The following is an 18887-nucleotide window of genomic DNA, read 5'->3' as shown; positions in this document are numbered from 1 at the left end:
TAAATGATGGTATATGTATAATTTTTAATACTTAATTAATATATTAATGATATTAAAAGCACTATGAAAAAAATTATCAGATAATTATTATATTTTTGGTATTCAAATAGATGAAATTTTTTATTTAATTATAAAATAATTATAATTAATTTGTTCTTTAAAACATTTTTTTAAAATTATGTTTATATGATGAATTTGACTTTATATATATTAATGCAAGTTATATATCAAGGGGCGAACTTGCCTCCAACAGAAATTTTAAGGCATTTTTAAAAGTTTGACCGTACAGGCATGTTGACGGCATTGACCTTCATTTGACCGCTCAAAATATCGCGATATATTGACGATAAAATACTAATAAATCATGAGAAATAGGTGAAAATTCACGATAAATTGATAAAATGTCGGGGAACCGATATTTATCTTCCATATATCGTGTCCAGATGCTCCAATACTCGATATTTCAGTGATATATCATCGAAATATCTCGTCCCTAAGCTTGCAAAGGTGGTCACGCATGCGGGGATTTTCATCCATGGAATCTTTCATGCACATACACTTTATTCCACGAATGCCTTGAATTTCCGGAAACCAAAGAAAAAGACACCAACCACCCACCACATGCACCCACATTTGAACCATAGATTTCCATATAAAAATTCAGCCAATGAAAGTTCCAATACACAGTCACTTGACCCCATGAAAATAACATTAGAATTTTTAGCCATTAACTTTTCCATAGACATCCATTTGAACTTATTGATTTATCTTTAAAAAAATCAGCCATAGAACAGCCACAAAACTCATCCCCATGCAGCCACTAAAACACCATTAATCTCATCACGATATGCTTAGCCACCAAAACTTCAACCCATTTTCATTAAAAATTCAACAACAAACCAAATTCCTTGCATTAATACTTTGAAATTTCAGTTGCAATTCTTCCATTAACAGCCGCATGTGAGTTCTCTTATTAAAAAAAAAAACATAAATTAATTCATCCATTAAAGCCACTGAAATCAAAGGCACTGAGTTCCATCATTGCATCTGACATATTAATTCTCATTTTTTAATTCAAACACTACCAAAGTCTTACACTAATATTATGGTTCTCACAACATTTTCCGGTCAAAGCCCAGTTGACCAAAAAGTCTCAAAACCCTTTCCACATTCAGCTCCAAATCACCAGTCTCTATAACATCTGTGAGTTCAAAGTACGACATCAAATCCTTCTCTAGTCTTTTCTGCATAATGACCTCCACAATAATTACAGATGATGAGAACAACTTGCCATGCAAGCTACTTAACACCGATGAAGGCACCCACAGAGCAATAGATGTAACCTCAATGTGCAAGCCTAGAAATGGCCGTTGGAAAACTAAGAGAAAGGCACAGGAATAGATGTAAGGGAAAAACAGAGGGAAACATAAAAAACAAGGCATGAAAGACGAAAACTAAAGGAACCAACAAAAGTCACATTTCATGTTGCAATCCATGGGCTTAGATGTGGGTGAATGAAGTAATGAACAAGAGGTCTCAAATGTACATCAAGTTCGAAAACAAATCCCTGCATCAGCTACATACAAGAGGAACCAAAGAAACTAAAGTAGAACCTAAAATAGAGCAAAAACAACACTCTCTCAACAATCTCAAGCCAAGCTAAAAAAATAGCATGAAAGACTAGTAGCAACAAGCATGAACAATCCATAAATCAATAGAATAGTGTGAAAACATGAAGATGTGAAGCTCGTCATACCTGGTGAGTCTCTTCTAATCTCCCAAAAGTGTCTCTTCAGCAGTCTTTCCCAGAAAATCTCGATTTTTTTGCTCTTCTTTTTCTTGCTTCTCCTCCAAGCCTCTCTAAAGACAACTACCCCAAAAATAGCCTTCACTCTCTTAAAAATGGCTCACTCACAACCTGCTCCTCTCACAGTTCAGCTTACTCAGATTTCTTGCTGCCCAAGCTCACTTTCTCTCCATACCCAACTCTTCTTGCTCAAGACATTCTGCCTACTTCACACATCAACCTTTTGTTCCAAAAATTGCCCCCTTACAGTCTGCTCACCCTCTCACCATACTCCGTTCCTCCTTCCCTCAAATGTATCTCACCCAGCTCACTATCATCTACAACTCTCTACTATTCTTCTCAGTTTTCTTCCACTGCTCTACCTAGCTCACCCTCTCTGTTTCGCAGCTTCTTTACCCTCTCCAAAAAATGGCCCTATCTCTCTCAAGCTCTCAAAACTTTTCTAAAAAAAGACTAGCTCGCTCTCAACAGTCTCTTAATCCTCCTGCTACGTCTCACCTATTGGTTCCTTCAAGAAAAAGTATTCCTACTCCCGTTAACAAACACGGTGTCATTTGCTAGCAACCTCTCCAAGTACAACTAGTACTCCTAAAAAAAAAAAAACCAGAAATCATTTTTTTTAATATATTTACATATATTTTTATAATTAATTTTAATTTTAATAATATAAAAATAATATATTTATGATATCATGGATTCAACTATATACTCTCAACGGTCATTCAATCCTCTTGCTTCGTGTCATCTGGGTCCCTTAAGAAAAAGTATCTTACTCCCGTTAACAAACACGCTATTATTTGCTAGGGAAATTCTACAATACCTCCTTCGGTACCATGCCTCCATTTTTTTTCATCCATTGGATGAAAATGATTAAATCTCAGCCGTCCAAATGAAAATGAAAAAAAAAAAATTTCAAAAAAAATTTCTACCGAGTACCTCCCCCTCCCGTTCTCTCCCCCATCTCTCCTCCTTTTCCCCCCAAATTTGCTCTCTTCCTCACGCATCCTCCATAGCCGTTCCTCAGCTCACCCATTTCCCGCTCTCATCTTTCTTCCCGTCCATAGCTGGCTGTCTCACGCATCCTCCATAGCCGACTTCCTCAGCTCACCCATTTCCCGCTCTCATCTTTGTTTTCTCTCCCTTTTCCCGTTTTTCTCCACTGATTCTCCACAGCTGGGTGAAGACCACGGTCGGCTTCAACCGGGCCAACCTCTTCGAGGGCGACGTCGCAGACCTTATCAAAGACGTCTCCACAGCTAGGTGGAGACCACCTTCGCCGTCAACCAGGATCAAAGACGTCTTCACAGGTGGGTGGAGACCACCATCGTCGTGAACCGGGCCAACCTCCTCCAAGCCGACGTCTTGACCTCATCAAAGAAGTCTCCCTCAAGGACCGCGAGCTCAGGATTGTGGGCGAGGTCGGTGCCAAGATCCGAGTCTTAGACTTCATTTCTCCCGATGTCCAGGTCAGCTATTTTTCTGCTAGATTCTTCTTCTCGAAGATTTTATGTAAATTTTCTGAATTTTTGCTTTCTCTCCCCCCTACCCCTGCATTTTGTCAGACGGATAATTTCGGTTCTTTCACACGGAGAATTTTAGTGGAATCTTCATAACCGTTGTGTTTTCTTCATATTTTATATTTTGTTTAAGAGGTGTAAGGGGTTGTTTTTAGGTTCTAAATTTAATGGTTTAAAAACCCGAATTGAAGACGTAGCTGGAAGAAGAAGAAGAGGGCGTGTAGTACTAAGGAAAAGAAAGCTGAGAAGGACACAATTGTTTGTTACTCAAAAGGCGCTTGTATCCTAATTATTTGGCGAGTTCTATATAAAGGGAAAAAAATGTGAGTAGTAATTATGTGTTTTACAATATTGTGTCCATTATATTTCATGTTTTTTGTTAGATTTATGAATTGATTACATTATAGAAAAAGAGGGTGGTTAGATTATTGAACATTGAAAAAAATTTATATGTTAATTTTGTCATCATTTTAAATGTAAAGATATTTAGGGAGGATGTTGTAGTTGTAATGGTATTTGTATTTATTTGGCATTTGATTGATTGTAGTAAGATATAAAAATAAAATTTATTGAAATGTGAAAAAAACTTATGTTGAGATAATGTGGTGGTGAAAGTATGTTTGATTTATTATATCCGAAATCATATTATAAAAATTGACTTAAATGATTTGATTTAATTTTTAGGAGCGAACGCGATGGTCTTGAAGTTGTTCGAAATCCAAAGAGGCCTATCGGCGCTTGGATACATTACTAGTAAGGGAAAATAGAAATATGTAAAATAATATGTTTTTTAATGTATTTTTTGTGGTTGTTATTGTTAAATTTGTTTGAAATTGTTTTGTAGTAACGATCAATTAGCCATGATGAAAGAGAAGGATAAAGGAGTGAAGATAAATGATGATGTAAGGAATAATATTGCTATGTCTAATATAATTACATTTTAAAATTAGAATTTAAATTATGTGACCAATTAATGTAGTTGAGGAAAAAATTGGGCAAGAAGTGGAATGCACTTTCAAAAGTAGAAAAAGAAAATTTCATAGCAAAGTCCAAAGAAAGTTCAAAACAATATTCACTTCAAAAGGGTGTTGTTCCAAAGGTAATTTTTTTTTGTAATGAATATTTAATTTCTTTACTTATGTATTTGTTGGAAATTATATTAATGTAAACATGTTTGATGTTTGTGTATCTTTTCAGTTATATCTTCAGACTCGATGCTCCCCTGAGCGAGTCATTAGAGTGATTGAAAAATTGGAACCAAAGCAAAAGGCAGCCATAGAAGAAATAGGATTTGGTAGCCTCTTGCAACTTCGATGTAGGAAAATTGATCATGGGTTATGTCTTTGGTTGATAAATAGTTTTAATCCGAACACTTATATGTTACAATTGTATAATACTTGTATCAAATTATCCCCCATTGATGTTGAATTTATTATGGGATTGAGGGCAAGAGGGTTCAAGATTGGCATGAACAAAGATGTTGGCCATAAGAATGATTTATGTAAAAAATATTGTGATAAAAAAGGGCGATTGCCATTAGTGATGTTAGAAAATCAAATTAGGGAGGATAAAGATGGTGGAAACGATTTTAAAGTTCGTTTTGTATTATTTGTGTTGGGTGCATTATTGTGCCCAACAATGAAGCTTTTTGTGAATCGTTCTTTCTTACATCTTGTGGAAGACATCGATTCAATAAAGAAGATGAATTGGGCAGAATTTGTGTTGTCCTATCTTGTGCACGGGATTGAAGAGTTTAAGAAGAAACAACAAAGTGGGGTTTGCGGTTGCTTATTGTTTTTAATGGTAATGTCTTTGTAATTAATTTACATCATAGTGAATTACGATTTTGTTTTAATATAATTTATGAATTAACTATATATCTATGTCAAATATACTCGTAGTTATTCTACCACGAGCATATATCATTTGAAGAGAAATTTCTACCGCTATATACTCGACCTTCTCCTCGGATTACTGCTTGGGGAGATGATGAAGTATTGGACAGGAAACGAAGATTGAAAAAACTTGGTGGATATGCAAATGAGAATGTAAGTTATAGTTTTGAAAGTCGTTTACTATTTATTTAAGTTTTTAGTGATTTAAAATCTGATATGTATTATATTTTGATGAATATATTGTAGCTCAAAATATGGGTGATAGAAAATGAGATAAGGGATTGCGTTGATGGAAATGCAACGACAATGGCGAGTGAGAATGAGGACGATGAGAAATTTGTAATCAATCTAAACAAAGATGTTATTAAACGAGTAAGTGTTTTACAATATTCATCGTGACTATCTATATTAGCATTGATCCTTTGTATTATGATGTTATTAATCACGTTCGTATATATCACTAGGTTGATGGTGGGAACTTAATGGAGATGGATAAAACCTTTCAACAATTAAAGACACAACTAATTGATATGGCTTATGGTGCAAGTAGTAGTAGTTGTGATCAAATTTTGGCTAAATTTGAGGAGAATTATACTACAGTGAAAGGTCTCTTCCTTAGATCAAGCGGAAAACCTTTGAGAATGCACGAGGAAGGACCGAAGAATGACATTCTCTCATGCGAGAGAAGTTTGGAAGATACGAACAATATGAATGTTAATGAACATTATCTTCACACTTTGTCAAATGAGAAGTTATGCACCGAGGACTTGAATGAAAAGAATGAAGATGCATGTGCTACATCAATTGAAGTGCATATCATTCCAGACGAAAATCAAAATATTTTACCACTTCCAATCAAAAGGAGTAGAAGAGATTATGGAAATGTATGTATCATATAAAAGAAAAAATTATTTTCTTTACAACTACTTAACCATTACATAGTAAATAGATGTATATTAATGACATTTTCCATATTAGGAACCATTACGAGCACTATGTGGTTATCCTAATCATGTCATGAAAACACGTACATCAAGGGAGAGGAAACCAAGTAAATTCAAGGTCTCCCCGTTTGTACACAATTTAAGGAAGATGGTAAAACGTGAAGCATCAGAGGTATAATAGAAATAGTTTAATATCATTGTTCTTATTTTTGATACTTAACATATATAGTTAATAATTATGTTTTGTTTTCGATTTAGTCAATCCCCATGTCCATTCGTGAAGACGTGGTGGATACTCAATCATTCAATGTACTTCAATCTCTTGTCGCTGATTATGTTTTCAATAGAGCATTGTCAAAAAGGTTTGTCGTGTCTAGAACATTCACAACATGTGTTGTTACAATTTTAGCCTTCATATGCTTCCAATTTATTCAAGTTTGTTTGAACATATTATTATTTTAGTGAGCTTCTTGTTGACTTTGGTCATGAACATGGAGTTCGTGGAGATTTTGAGTGCTTACGTCCTAGACAAAATTTGATGGATGTTGTAAGTACCTACTCCATTTATATCAAATGCGTGCTATATTAGTTAAATAAATTTATTGAAGTTATTGTTCAACAACAGGTAATAAATCTAGAAGCCTCAAAGCTAAATTATTTTGAAAGACAATTCATAGGCATACGAAGTATAAGATGCTATCTTCCCACGACATTTTCAGTAAGCTCATATTTCTCTTGTTGTTTACTTACATATTAAGTACAATATACTAATGTTGTATTATGTTTTCTTATTAGCAAATGATTTTGTACGGGAGTCCTCAACCTTTTTTCGATAGAAAAACATCCATCGTGAGTAAGTACATTAGCGAATTGGATGATTGCGAGAAGGTTAGTAATTATTTGTAATGTTTAATTGCATATATGAAATTTAGAGTAGATATCGTTTTCACCTATAATATACTATATTTTTTGTGGCCCAACTCATATATATTGTTTTCCTACCTTTACAGCTATTTATTCCAATGCATGACGATTGCCCTGGTCATTGGTATCTGTGCGTCATTGACTTCAAAGACTTTGATATCCAAATTTTGGATTCATTACGATCGAAGAGTCGGGACGAGTTCCGGTTTAAGAGTGTGAAAAAAGTGGTATGCTTTCTCCTTTTTGTTTTCCTTTTTATTTGGTTTTTTTTTTCTCTTCTATATTTATTAACCACTTTCAAAATAAATTAGGTTGAATTTTGTCAGACGTTCTTCAAACTGTATGACATAGGGAAAGATGTCTTCCAATTCTCCATTGATTGGGCTCCTTCCATTCCGACCCAAGATAATGGGTTAGTATGAATACATAACTCACATTAATATTCTTTTTTCTGATGTATAATTAGACAACCATTCAATAAGTTGTTTTGCTTTTCTTTTCTCTTTCTTAGGTGGGACTGTGGAGTGCATGTCATTAGACATATGCAGAGATTCAAAAATGGTGATTCGATGACGATATCCGATTTTTGTAATTCTGCTAAAATACGTCGAGAAATAGCATGTGATTTAGTTTTACACGAGGGAAATAGAGAAAAACAAACCATTGTGGCTATTGTTTGTACAAAGACGTCGACACGAGCAATGAAAAAATTATTATTATGATATTTGTTATTTTTCTAATATTTATCATTTCCATCTCCACATATGGTCATGTTTACTGGGAAGTTGTGAGATTCGATGATCATACATTATTAATGATTAAGTCCATTTTATTTGAATATCCAAATACTCTTCTTTCAATATGGTAGGCAAAATGAAATTGTAATATATTGGTATCATTCATGTTCGACATGTGTGCTTTTGTACGCTCTTTAACCTAATCAGATTTGTAAATATTCATTTATCTATGCTAACAATATATAGTTAGTACATTAATAGACCGGTTGACGAATGACGTTCAGCCCGTAAGAACCAGTCCAACGATTTAGCTAAGTCCACTTTTCATAGGCATACGCATTATGCCTACCGGTTGAGAACATTCCTCATATGGATAATGACCCTATGGATGCAGTGTGAACTCGTTGAGGATTTGTCCCAACCACCTCAAACAATTTTGGATGCAGAATGACCCCGTGTCGGCGTTCAATTGAGTGATTGAAGATTTTTCTAAAGGGAGTGAGCAATTTTTAAAGTTGTGCAAAGTGGTTGATCAATGAAGAAATTGTCTCAACCGGTTGACGAATGCTTTGACCAGTGGGAACCGGTTCACAAATATAGCAAATTGGTTGAGGAAATTTCTCAATCGGTTGATGGTTTTTTAACCAGTGGCAACCGGTTGAAGATGGGTATCAACCGGTTGAGGAATTTGCTCAACCGGTTGAGGATATTTTTTACTAACGACAACCGGTCGACCGCCTCCATCAACCGGTTGAGACACTTTTAACCAGTGGCTACCGGTTGAGGAATTTTTCTCAACCGGTTGAGGAATTTTCTCAACCGGTTGAGGATTTTTTTAACCAGTGGCTACCGGTTGAGAAAATTCCTCAACCGGTTGATAAAAATTCCTCAACCGGTAGACACTGGTTAAAAGTGTCTCGACCGGTTGATGGAGGCGGTCGACCGGTTTCATCGACCGGTCGAGACTTGCAATGCTATTGTGCAATTTAGGAGTACGACTACCGTCCACAAAAAAGGTATGAGTTGTACCAATAATATTTCATACGTAAACATTCGGAAAATTACCATTAAGTTCAATTAAAAGGGTTGAAATTGATGGACACTAGCATTACAAATTACCTAACCACGATTTACCCATTTTGAGTAAAATCACTTAATTTACCTATTTCATATGAATTACATCATATTGATTACTTTCCTATAGTTAACTGATAACCACCTAATTGTCAAACTTTAACCGGTTGAGGAATTTCCTCACCGGTTGAGGAATTTTTCTCGACCGGTTGAGGTTTTTCCACCAGTGGCTACCGGTGAGAAATTGTCTCAACCGGTCGAGAAAATTCCTCAACCGGTAGCCACTGGTGGAAAAATCCTCAACCGGTTGATGAATTTCCTCAACCGGTTGAGGAATTCCCTCAACCGGATGAGGAATTCCCTCAACCGACACCTTTGTTTCATATGAATTACACATCATATTGATTACTTTCCTATAGTTAACTCATAACCACCTAATTGTCAAACTTTAACCACAATTGAATTTAATTAAATCTGCATAATTAACCGTTTTATTCGACATGATATAAATGAATCGTTTTCTCCATTTACCAATCATTTTATCACTTGTAATCAATTAAATTATAAATGTAGAGGATATTGCAGTCTATCAATCAACTTGACTCTTGATCAAAATTCAAACTTTTCATTAAATAGTCAAGTTAAAAGTACACATTACTGGAAGCGATAACGTCAACTAATAAAAATACTGATTTAATACCTACCATCCCTACTCCGTTAAGGAATAAAAAAAAGGTTGCATTTCCACCATATTTGGATATTTGTTTGGATCCCCACCTTGACATGGTGTTGTCATATTTTGTTCATGTTGCTGAAATCCTGCTATCTGCACATGCACATTCCATTGTTATTTTCAGCTGTCCAATTCCATTCCAATTAATTAAACCTAATCATTAAATAATGCATAGCTCAAATTCATGTCAAAAGTGTTTCTTTATTCCCGATCTTACATTATTAAGTTCACCACAATCTATGTACATGTCAGATCGGTCATTCGACAAATGCTCCCCTAACATTCCCTGCATTTTTCAAAAATTAAGTGTTGTCAATTATTATTAAATTAGATGTTATCAATGTTTGGAAATTATATAACAAGCCTATTGTACATACATGTATGCTTGCAAAAATGTCAACTGATGAATTTGTTGAAGGCATCATTTCCATTTGAATGTCACATTGGGAAGACAAATTAGTTTCCTCCTACGTACTCATAATGCCATCAAAACAATTATGTTAGTCATTTATTTAAGTACACCTACCAAAATTAATCTTAGGGGCAATTTTTAATTGAATATGACATACCATATAACCCGGCTGAGCATTTTGAGGGATTGTAGCTTCTGGACACTTTCGAATTGTGTGACCCACTCTTTTACAACGACTACATCGTCTTCCCTTTTGAACATTCATTGCCACTTTGCCTGGATTCCCTTTAGTCTTCACAATATTTGGATCACGAACTTGGTTATTGCTTGTCGCTCCATCTGCTGCTATTTTCTTCCCTTTCAAATTATAGTTATAGAGTTCCTCCATTCTCGCCGTCAAATTTTGTATTTCATTTTTGGCCTCTATAAATGAAGATGACGTATCTGACGCAAAGTAGGAGAGCTTGTTGCACATCGAACTCAATGAACCATATCGTACAAACCGATCCATGTCGTTATCCGTCTCATTCACTGTACTGATCTTGTATACACCTTTGCTAACTTTGTCCACCTCTTCATAATACATGACTGAGGAATCTCTTCCAAATGCTCCACCTTCATAACCACCACCATGTGGCAACATGGGATGCCAATTGACTCAAACATCATGCATGAGCATTTTAATGTTACAATATCCGGGCAAAATTGTACTTCCCAATTTAAGTTCGGGTGTCTGAACTTAGATAATGTGTATGCCCGCATTGAATGATCACTTACAAGACCTACCACAAAGAATAACTCTGCATTCTTCATCTCCTCACGAAATTTAAGGAAAGATTCTTTCGTGTATACCGTCGCAGCATGATTTTCAATTATGGATAGTTTGGTCGAAAGCACTGGTGAAGAATTGTTCGACTCGAACTCTGCCTTTGCCTCGTTTTGCCGTATTCTCATTATGGCTCTATCAAATTGTTGTACAAACTCATACAGTCGCAAACGAATTTTTAAGAATCTATTTAGATATGCATTCATACTCTCACACCTTTGTGTGGTTCTCATCCCTCCAAAGAAATTTCCACGTAAATACGCCTCTGCCCATCTTTTACGTTTCCCATATATCTCGGTCACCCAACGATTCTCATTAAGTCCCAAATTTGCAACCATTTCATGCCAAACCTTTTCAAATTCTGCTTCATTCCCACGCATGAACATGCACCTTGCAAATATGCTTGAGAAATCCTTAATATGCACATTCGTGAATGCATTTCGTTGCAAATGCCATGAACACAATCGATGACACGTATCGGGTAATAGTTTTTTGATTGCCTTACGCATAGCTTTATCCCCATCGATTACAACAGATATGAGTTTCTTATTCATCATTGCCTCAAGAAATGTCTCCAACACCCATTCATATGTCCCAACACTTTCATCTATCAATAATGCACAACCAAATACAACAGTTTGGTGGTGATGATTAACACCGACCAACACTACTAGAGGCTTTTTATAGGCATTTGTCCTATAGGTTGTGTCAAATGCTAGGACATCTCCAAAACACGCATAATCCATTCGAGCAGTTGAATCAGCCCAAAACAAATTTGCTAGTCGACTTTCTTCATCAATGTTGAATTTATAAAAAAATGAAGAATCCATTTCTGCCTTTCCACACAAATAAGCCAATGCCGCTTCTGCATCACCGTCTTTAATTTCACTTCTACGCATTGCATCAACGTGATTGTATATATCTTTTTGTGTGAAACCGACGTGCTCATGTCCCCCTGATTGTTTGACCATATAGTCCACAATTTGTGTTGTTTTAACACCTACTTTACGCAAAACATCAACTTGTACCTTATCTGGATTACTTATTGTTCGATGAGACCGAAGGAATTGTGTGTTGATAGCATCGACCAAATTATGATTATGATCTCCTATAAATTCCTTTACAATCCACTTTCCATCTTTTAATATATATATAAATTTTTATAATTAATTTTAATTTTAACAATATAAAAATAATATATTAATAATATCATCGATTTGACCACGATTGAATCACTTGTCTGATCATCATGAATTGATAACTTTTTTGGTTTAATTAACGGTTTGGTTCCAAAATATTGTTTTTAATTTTAATTATTTTTTAATTTTGAATATTTTTCTGATTCTTTGAAGATGTCGAACAAATTAAAAGCAAGTTTTATTTTTGTGCATTTTTCCTTGTGGTTTTGAATTTTTTTTTTCTAATTTAAAATCTGAGCTAATTTTGTAAATTTTGTTTTGAATTTCCATTTTTTTTTTTTGTTTTTTCTTTCTTTATGTTTTTCTTTTACTTGAAATAATATTGAGTTTATTTTTTTTTTAAATATACTTTTGATGGAAGAAAAGATGTTTCATTTTTCTTATTTTGAGTTAATATATATATTTGTATTTTTTTAAAAGAAAATGTTGGAATATTTATTTTGACATCAAATTAAGAATATCTCAAATTAGGTTTCCAATAAAATCCTGCCCTGTAATCACAGCAGCCTGCGCTTTACCACACCTGATCTCTCTACAAAATACAGAGTTAATAGGAGAAAAGTCTGGAGAGGGCGACTGCTATTGTGTGATTGATCTGAGAGTGATAGCAATGGCGGATTCATCACCTTCGTTCTTCAGGAGGCACTGGGAAGGCTGGAAAGATTACTGGGGCGAAAGGTTTGCCATCCTCGACAACTACGCCAAATTTGTCAATCGTGATAAACCCATCCCCAAATGGTCTGATTCTGATGTTGAAGAGTTCATCGCTTCTGATCCCGTCTATGGTCCCACTGTATGTATATCTTAGATTCTGTTTAGCATTTTGGATCATTTGGATTTTGTATTCCATTTGTGTCTTCATCTGGGTTTCTCTTGTTTCTGAGTGTGATTTCATCTGGTTTTCCTGGATCTGTTTTATTATTATTTTTTTTTCTTTTCGTGGATTGTTGCTTCTGTTATCGCTAGGGGGATGCAAGTTTTTGGTGTATTTGGAGTTCATCGGTTTATCAATTTTTTTTTTCTTTTTTCTAGGGTTGGTTATATTTGGGTTTACTTTCGAGTTGTGTTTCTTGGATTTTTATTTTTCTTATTAATCCGATAATATGTGTTTTTGTTCCATTTGGAGGACGGTCATCTTCCTTTTTTTTTTTTTTTTCTGGGTTTGATTTCTTTTTCTAGTTGATTGATTCCATTTATTATATAATGTTAACCTGTGTGTTCTTTTGGTTCTGGATTTGATTCATATTTATAATTTCAGCATTTGGGTTTTATTTCTGTTCTATGGCTTAGATGTAATTTAGTTTGTTATGAACTGTGTGTATGATTTCAGAATTTGTTTTTGATTTGTTCAATGTTCAGTTCGACATGTTCTTTTTTATAGTTTTGTAGAGTGTTTTGGTGTCCTTTGGATTTTTTTCTTTGTTCCTTTGAACTCTCATAGTTGGGACGCCATCCTAGGTTCTATCTAAGTTTATTCATTTGTTCCTTTGGGTTTCATCATTTGGACTTCATCCTGGGTTCTAAGTTTATTCTTAGTTCCTTTGGTTTCTCATCATGGGATACAATCCTAGTTTTTATCAATGTTTGTTCTTAGTTTCTTTGGTTTTTGACGTCATCCTAGGTACTATTTAAGTTTATTGTCATTTCCTTTAGTTTCTTATCATTCGGATGCCATCCTAGGTTCTAAGTTTATTTCTAATGCATAATTTCAAACCAATTCCTTGTCACAGAAAAGAAATGCTTCAATAGATTCAATGGAACAATGGGTTTATTTACTTCCATTAGTCACTGTACATGTAATCAGTATTGAGACTATAACTTGGTTTGAGCAACTTCTATCCGTGAATCAGAACTCGGTCAAAAGTAATAGTCATGGCATGACACCCAATCAAGATGACTGCATAGTCACAGAGTTTCCCTTCAAACTCAAAGCAAGAAACAAGGGATGTCATTCGTTTTACTAAATATTTTGCCTAATGATACGGATTGAGAGCTCAAAGCTCTTTGATGAGTTTTAGTGAACCTGGCAATATCTTTTAGCTACTTGGATATAACTATTTTTTTTAAGGCTCTGGATCATTTCAAATATTAACGTTGCCTCATATGAATCATGCTCTATAATGAGGTAGGAAATACTGTTGGTTCATAATCTGCCAGAAATTCATAGAAAAAAGCCAAATCAATGAACAATTTGCTTTTAATTTCATAATATTATTATTGTGATCATAAGCATCAACTTTATTTTATTAGAATTGAAGACTGGATAATAGATGAATTTCTGCTTTCAAGCTGCTGAAGCCCAGATGAGTACATTTTAATAGCCTGAAAAGCCTCTTTTATTGTTAGTGACATCAACCTCCACATTGCTGTCTAGCATGACTTATTTCCAACCAAAAATTCTGTTTTCTTTGGTTGATTCCGGACACATAGACCTTAACCATTCTGTTATTAAGTGAGTTTAAATAGAAGATTTAAAAGGGAGGCAGGTGGTGGTTTTCTCAGGGATGTGGTTGAGGTTGGTTTCTGAATTATTCCATTGGTTATCCTTGTTTAACCAAAAAAATTGTTGGTTCTTTTTAAAATTTTTGGGAAATTTCTCCTTGGGAATCTATTCCTTGTCTGCTATTTTTCCACTTCTTTAATCCTCAGGGTTTCATCTATGATTTTATTGCTGTATTATTTTGTGGCCCTAGGAAGATGTGCACCTGGTATTCATTTTCCTTTTCGGGGGTTCGATTTCATTTTCATCCTTTCCCCCCCTATTTGTGTCTGTATTAGATGATGTTTATTTGGATTTTGTTTTGTTTTGTTTTTTTTTTTTTTTAGGAGGGGAGGGGAGTGGGTGGGGGGCTGGATTTGATTCATATTATACACTTTAGCATTATATTTGGGTTTTCTGTTATATGTTCTTGATGCAAATTTTCTCTTCTTTTGCGGTATTCGTGATGAATATGGTATTGTTATGGCCAGAGTTTCTATTTTTTACTTTTGTTTTATCTTTTGGGTTTCAAACTGTTCATTGTTGGGTATGAACTATTTTGTTCGGATTCTCAGTGATTTTACTAGTTTTGTAAGTTGTTTAAACATGCCCTTTTTATTGGCCAAAATTAGAATAAAATCTACCAAATGGAAAAAAAATCTCAAATTTGGAGTTCACTAGAGATCAATCTCTGTTGAAAAGGTCATCGAGATTTACTCTTTATTAAGTTAGGTTAAAGACCTTAAAATCTCACCTAAACCAATATTTGATTTATATTATAAATCTAGATCCATTAAATTCTCAAATTAAGGATCATAATTGCATTGATCAATCATTACAATTTGGCTCAATTAATCTATAATCACTTTCTAATAAATCATATAATGAAACCATACGATCTCGCCAAATCTAATATTAAGCATTCGGTGAATGTGTTAAGATTTCATTATATTCCTTATTCAAGGCAATTGCAAAATCATTGAAGTCTTTTAATAAAAATGTGCAATTGATATTTTTAGAAGTTTTAATTTTTTTCTCTTTTCTAATTTTTGAAAATTATTGAAGTTGATGACACATATTTATAGTTTTTGTTATTAAATATTTTAATAAAATTTTTGACTGACTTTTTAGAGCTCATTAAAATTTTGTTTCTTATTTGATTTTTTAAATTACTGAAATTAATAAGACTTGTATTTTGTTGGAAAATTAATGCTTTTTTAAAGAAAAAATCTAACTGATGTTATTCAACTCTTTTAGAAGGTTTTTTTTTTTTTTTTTTTTCTTATTGATTTCCTTTTTAGAATTACTGAAATTAAAAAGATTTATACTCCTAATATTTGTTGTGACATGATTTTTGTGAAACTTTAAAATTCTGTCTACCAGAATTTTTGGGTATTTGACTTGACTTGCCATCTAATGTGACTAATGTGTGTAATTTTACAAGTTTATTTTTCTTTAAATTTTTTTCCACCATTATCTAACCTTACTAATTTTATTTCATGGATAACTAGTGACATTAATATATTTAGCATTTCATAACTATATTTAAACAGTTTATTGATTGATAATGAGATCATAATTTGAAAAGTTTCAAAGCAAGATAATTTGTTAAATTATTGTATAATTTTTAATTTTTGTTTGATTTGTCATCATTGGACTTGCTCCTCCTGAATTATATTCTTGTCTCTGCCATTGATGGTGGCAGTGGTTATAACAGTGATGGCAATGGTTTAGCTAGCCAGCACACTTTTCATGAAGGGTGAGGACTTATGAAACTTATATCTGCCTGACTTATGAAACTTATATCTGCCTTAAAAGATTTGAAGGATTAGGTAACTCAAACCCTTCCATCCAAAATGTGTGGATGGTTATTTAAATCCATTCTAACTGTTAGCATTTGCATGCACATAAAGGAAATGGATTTCAGGAGCCCCAAGTTTCCTTTTAGACTAAAAAAATCCACGTTGCCTAAATGTACCCTAAGCTATAATTAAATTCATCAACGGGATGGTCTAGCCAAGAGAGCTTGTTCATAGTTTTCATAGTGTAGTTTCTTGTTCTTTTATTGTGTTGTTTATTTTTATCTTTGGTGGGAGGATTCCTCATCCTTCTTCTTATTCTTTCAATGTACATATTTGTTGTTTCCTATCAAAAAATAAAAATAATAATAATAATAATTAAATTCATCAAGAAAATATTTTTCCATCATTCTATGTTATAGTGTTAGTGTTACATTACTTCATTTCTAGCATAATTTCCTAATCCTCTTTAAGCTATTGGCTTCACTTCAAATACAACTAGTTTTGTTCTCTTAGAAATATAAATAATTAGTACTATGCTGGATTGAATATAAATGATTAGTACATGTAATAGGTCTCATAAATAAGGAACTTCTACATGTATTGCTGGATTGAATTTTCTTTTTTTTCTTTTTTTTCCTGATTAAAATGGAAACAAATAGGGACTGGTACGTTTTGATGCTAGTCTATTCATTCCAACAGTGGTATGAATGAACATACCTTATTTTTTCCATCTTCTGAATAAGGTAGATTATTGCATGCTGCTTTCATGTTTTGCGTCACATACCAGGGTGATTCATGTTTTGGTTATTTTGACAGGAGTATTAACGTTAGAGATGTTTTATAATATCTGACAAAAAAGTGAGCTAGATTTCTTGTTCCTTGTTGCCCATATCTATAAAAATCATCGGTATAATTTCCCTAGAGAGTTGGATTCCCAGCCTAAATGTTTTCAGGTCTTGGAAAACCAAATTAACTTGTGAGGAAGGAGGAAAGCTATACCAACTTGGGAGACGTAGAAAGAAGTAGACATGTCAGACTTGAAAAAATAGCACTAGGATCAGCAGCCTTCTGTCTTTGCCTTAATAAACTTGTGACAAGATGTATATGTTAAACTTTAATGGTGGCACTCCTTCAATTTTAATCATTGAATTAGTATTGCTTGTTAAAATTTGAAACATTTGTATACTCTGGAAGGTAAACATCCTCCTAGATATAAATATGATATTCATTTCTTTATAGGTCTAGAATTTATGAGTCCACATGAATGCATTGACACACAAATAACACAAGATGTGTATTGCTCATGGGTTGTTTTTGTACTTGTGTGTGTGTGTATGTATGCATCTATAGAATGTATATATTTGTGCCTGTGTGTGTTGAGGATTTTTTATTTGTTTCTCCTCTTCAGCTGAGAACTACTAGGGAAGCAGCGAAGTTTGCTGTTGCAGGAGCTGTTATTGGAGCAGTATCAACTGCTGCTGTTTCCTGGAAGTATTCAAGGAGCCCACATGGTAAGTTTCCTTCCTCTTTCCCCATGTTAGTGCACAAGTATTAAGAAAATTCAATATTATTTTTTGCAATATTTATCAATTTTGATCTTTTGCCCTTCTTGCTATGTTTCTGCGTGTGTGAGTGCATGCATGCGCACGTGGGCATGTGATTTACCAAGTTAGAATTTTGGACATAAAAGCCAGATAAACTTGAAATAATGAGCCTTGAACGACACTTGAACAAAACCTTCTTGTTTAAAGTCGGATGCATGCTTAGAATTTTTCTATTCATATTGTTAGGGTCACAAACATTTTAGTCTCGTTTCAGTTGCTAGACAACTCCTTAGCCGTTTAGGGTCGAACTTGGTATATGCAGCATTGTGCAAACTGACCTGTGTAGCTGAACATGTGTGAACTGTGTCCATCTCCAAGAATCTCGTTTGCTGAAAGAGCAAGGGAATATAATAAATCTTACTATTGTATATGGTTGCAGGTGCAGCACTATCATTTGCTGCAGGGGGTGTGTTTGGTGTGACATTTGGACAGGAATTTGCAAGCCACTGGCTGCAACTTTACAGGCTGGACACCTTGGGCGCAGAGGTGAAGTTTTTGGAGTGGTGGGAGCGCAAAATCGGAGGACGGTCTTGAATGCGAAAATGAATGCTTGTTTCCGCCTTGTCTCTCAAGTCTCAACAATAATAATAAAGAATCGAAGTGCTTAGTGTTGAAAGCATGGAAAGCTTTATTGGCATTCCTTCTTAGATTTTACATTATCTTCCCATTTGCCTCTGAGGGAGTCACATTTTCCTTTAGCTTAACTCTTCTAATGAAGCGTGTTGGTCTTTGCTGTTGTCTATCTCTTTTCATAAGCATGATGTTTTTTGGTGCTTGCGGTGATGATAAAGAAACTGTTTTAACTTTTAAGCGATTGAGACGTGTGCAAAGAACGAGAGCTATGATGCCTGTCCCAGCCTAGGTGAATGGCTTACCTGATGATATGGGGCTAAGAACATGCAATGCAAAGCTTGACAAATGACAAGGATGGAAG

General features: G+C 34.3%; 3 protein-coding genes and 1 long non-coding RNA gene across 7 annotated transcripts; 3 read left to right on the top strand and 1 right to left on the bottom strand.

The window, feature by feature from the left end:
* The first annotated feature begins 2967 nt into the window (after positions 1 to 2967).
* Positions 2968 to 4546, top strand: LOC117919077. 4 transcript variants are annotated; one of them, XR_004652018.1, is made up of 4 exons: positions 2968 to 3273; positions 3480 to 3647; positions 4009 to 4077; positions 4169 to 4199. It is a non-coding gene; the product is annotated as an uncharacterized LOC117919077 (long non-coding RNA). The 4 variants fall into 4 exon arrangements; XR_004652019.1 differs by lacking the exons at positions 4009 to 4077; positions 4169 to 4199 and adding an exon at positions 4522 to 4546; XR_004652020.1 differs by lacking the exons at positions 4009 to 4077; positions 4169 to 4199 and adding an exon at positions 4304 to 4334.
* A 2307-nt stretch (positions 4547 to 6853) lies between these two features.
* On the top strand, positions 6854 to 7829 carry LOC117919267 (ubiquitin-like-specific protease 1A). Its single transcript, XM_034836400.1, has 5 exons — positions 6854 to 6881; positions 6959 to 7051; positions 7174 to 7314; positions 7399 to 7499; positions 7599 to 7829. Exons 2-5 carry the CDS (start codon positions 6962 to 6964, stop codon positions 7807 to 7809), a joined length of 543 nt encoding a protein of 180 aa, XP_034692291.1. The 5' UTR covers positions 6854 to 6881; positions 6959 to 6961; the 3' UTR covers positions 7810 to 7829.
* Positions 7830 to 9701: 1872 nt separating this feature from the next.
* Positions 9702 to 11768, bottom strand: LOC117918160 (protein FAR1-RELATED SEQUENCE 5-like). Its single transcript, XM_034834674.1, has 3 exons — positions 10821 to 11768; positions 9849 to 9917; positions 9702 to 9755 (listed from the first exon to the last, which is right to left on the bottom strand). The coding sequence occupies exons 1-3, from the start codon at positions 11766 to 11768 to the stop codon at positions 9702 to 9704; spliced, it is 1071 nt and encodes a 356-aa protein (XP_034690565.1).
* Positions 11769 to 12571: 803 nt separating this feature from the next.
* On the top strand, positions 12572 to 18695 carry LOC117917415 (succinate dehydrogenase subunit 6, mitochondrial). The gene is made up of 3 exons (XM_034833681.1): positions 12572 to 12861; positions 17758 to 17860; positions 18333 to 18695. Exons 1-3 carry the CDS (start codon positions 12679 to 12681, stop codon positions 18485 to 18487), a joined length of 441 nt encoding a protein of 146 aa, XP_034689572.1. The 5' UTR covers positions 12572 to 12678; the 3' UTR covers positions 18488 to 18695.
* The last annotated feature ends 192 nt before the right edge of the window (positions 18696 to 18887 follow it).

This window comes from Vitis riparia, chromosome 7, assembly GCF_004353265.1.
Source record: "Vitis riparia cultivar Riparia Gloire de Montpellier isolate 1030 chromosome 7, EGFV_Vit.rip_1.0, whole genome shotgun sequence".
In the NCBI taxonomy this organism is placed as follows: Eukaryota; Viridiplantae; Streptophyta; class Magnoliopsida; order Vitales; family Vitaceae; genus Vitis; species Vitis riparia.
This window is presented reverse-complemented; position numbering and strand designations above follow the sequence as displayed.

Excerpts from the sequence above, each read along its gene's own strand:
- LOC117919267 (XM_034836400.1), top strand. The coding sequence starts at position 6,962 with ATGATTTTGTACGGGAGTCCTCAACCTTTTTTCGATAGAAAAACATCC. Across the intron at positions 7,315-7,398 it reads TTAAGAGTGTGAAAAAAGTG|GTTGAATTTTGTCAGACGTT; the intron begins GTATGCTTTCTC and ends AAAATAAATTAG. Across the intron at positions 7,500-7,598 it reads ATTCCGACCCAAGATAATGG|GTGGGACTGTGGAGTGCATG; the intron begins GTTAGTATGAAT and ends TCTCTTTCTTAG.
- LOC117918160 (XM_034834674.1), bottom strand. The coding sequence starts at position 11,768 with ATGCGTAGAAGTGAAATTAAAGACGGTGATGCAGAAGCGGCATTGGCT. Across the intron at positions 9,918-10,820 it reads TATTCTTTGTGGTAGGTCTT|GGAATGTTAGGGGAGCATTT; the intron begins GTAAGTGATCAT and ends TGAAAAATGCAG. Across the intron at positions 9,756-9,848 it reads ATTGTGGTGAACTTAATAAT|CTGAAAATAACAATGGAATG; the intron begins GTAAGATCGGGA and ends GGAATTGGACAG.
- LOC117917415 (XM_034833681.1), top strand. The coding sequence starts at position 12,679 with ATGGCGGATTCATCACCTTCGTTCTTCAGGAGGCACTGGGAAGGCTGG. Across the intron at positions 12,862-17,757 it reads ATCCCGTCTATGGTCCCACT|CTGAGAACTACTAGGGAAGC; the intron begins GTATGTATATCT and ends TCTCCTCTTCAG. Across the intron at positions 17,861-18,332 it reads GTATTCAAGGAGCCCACATG|GTGCAGCACTATCATTTGCT; the intron begins GTAAGTTTCCTT and ends ATATGGTTGCAG.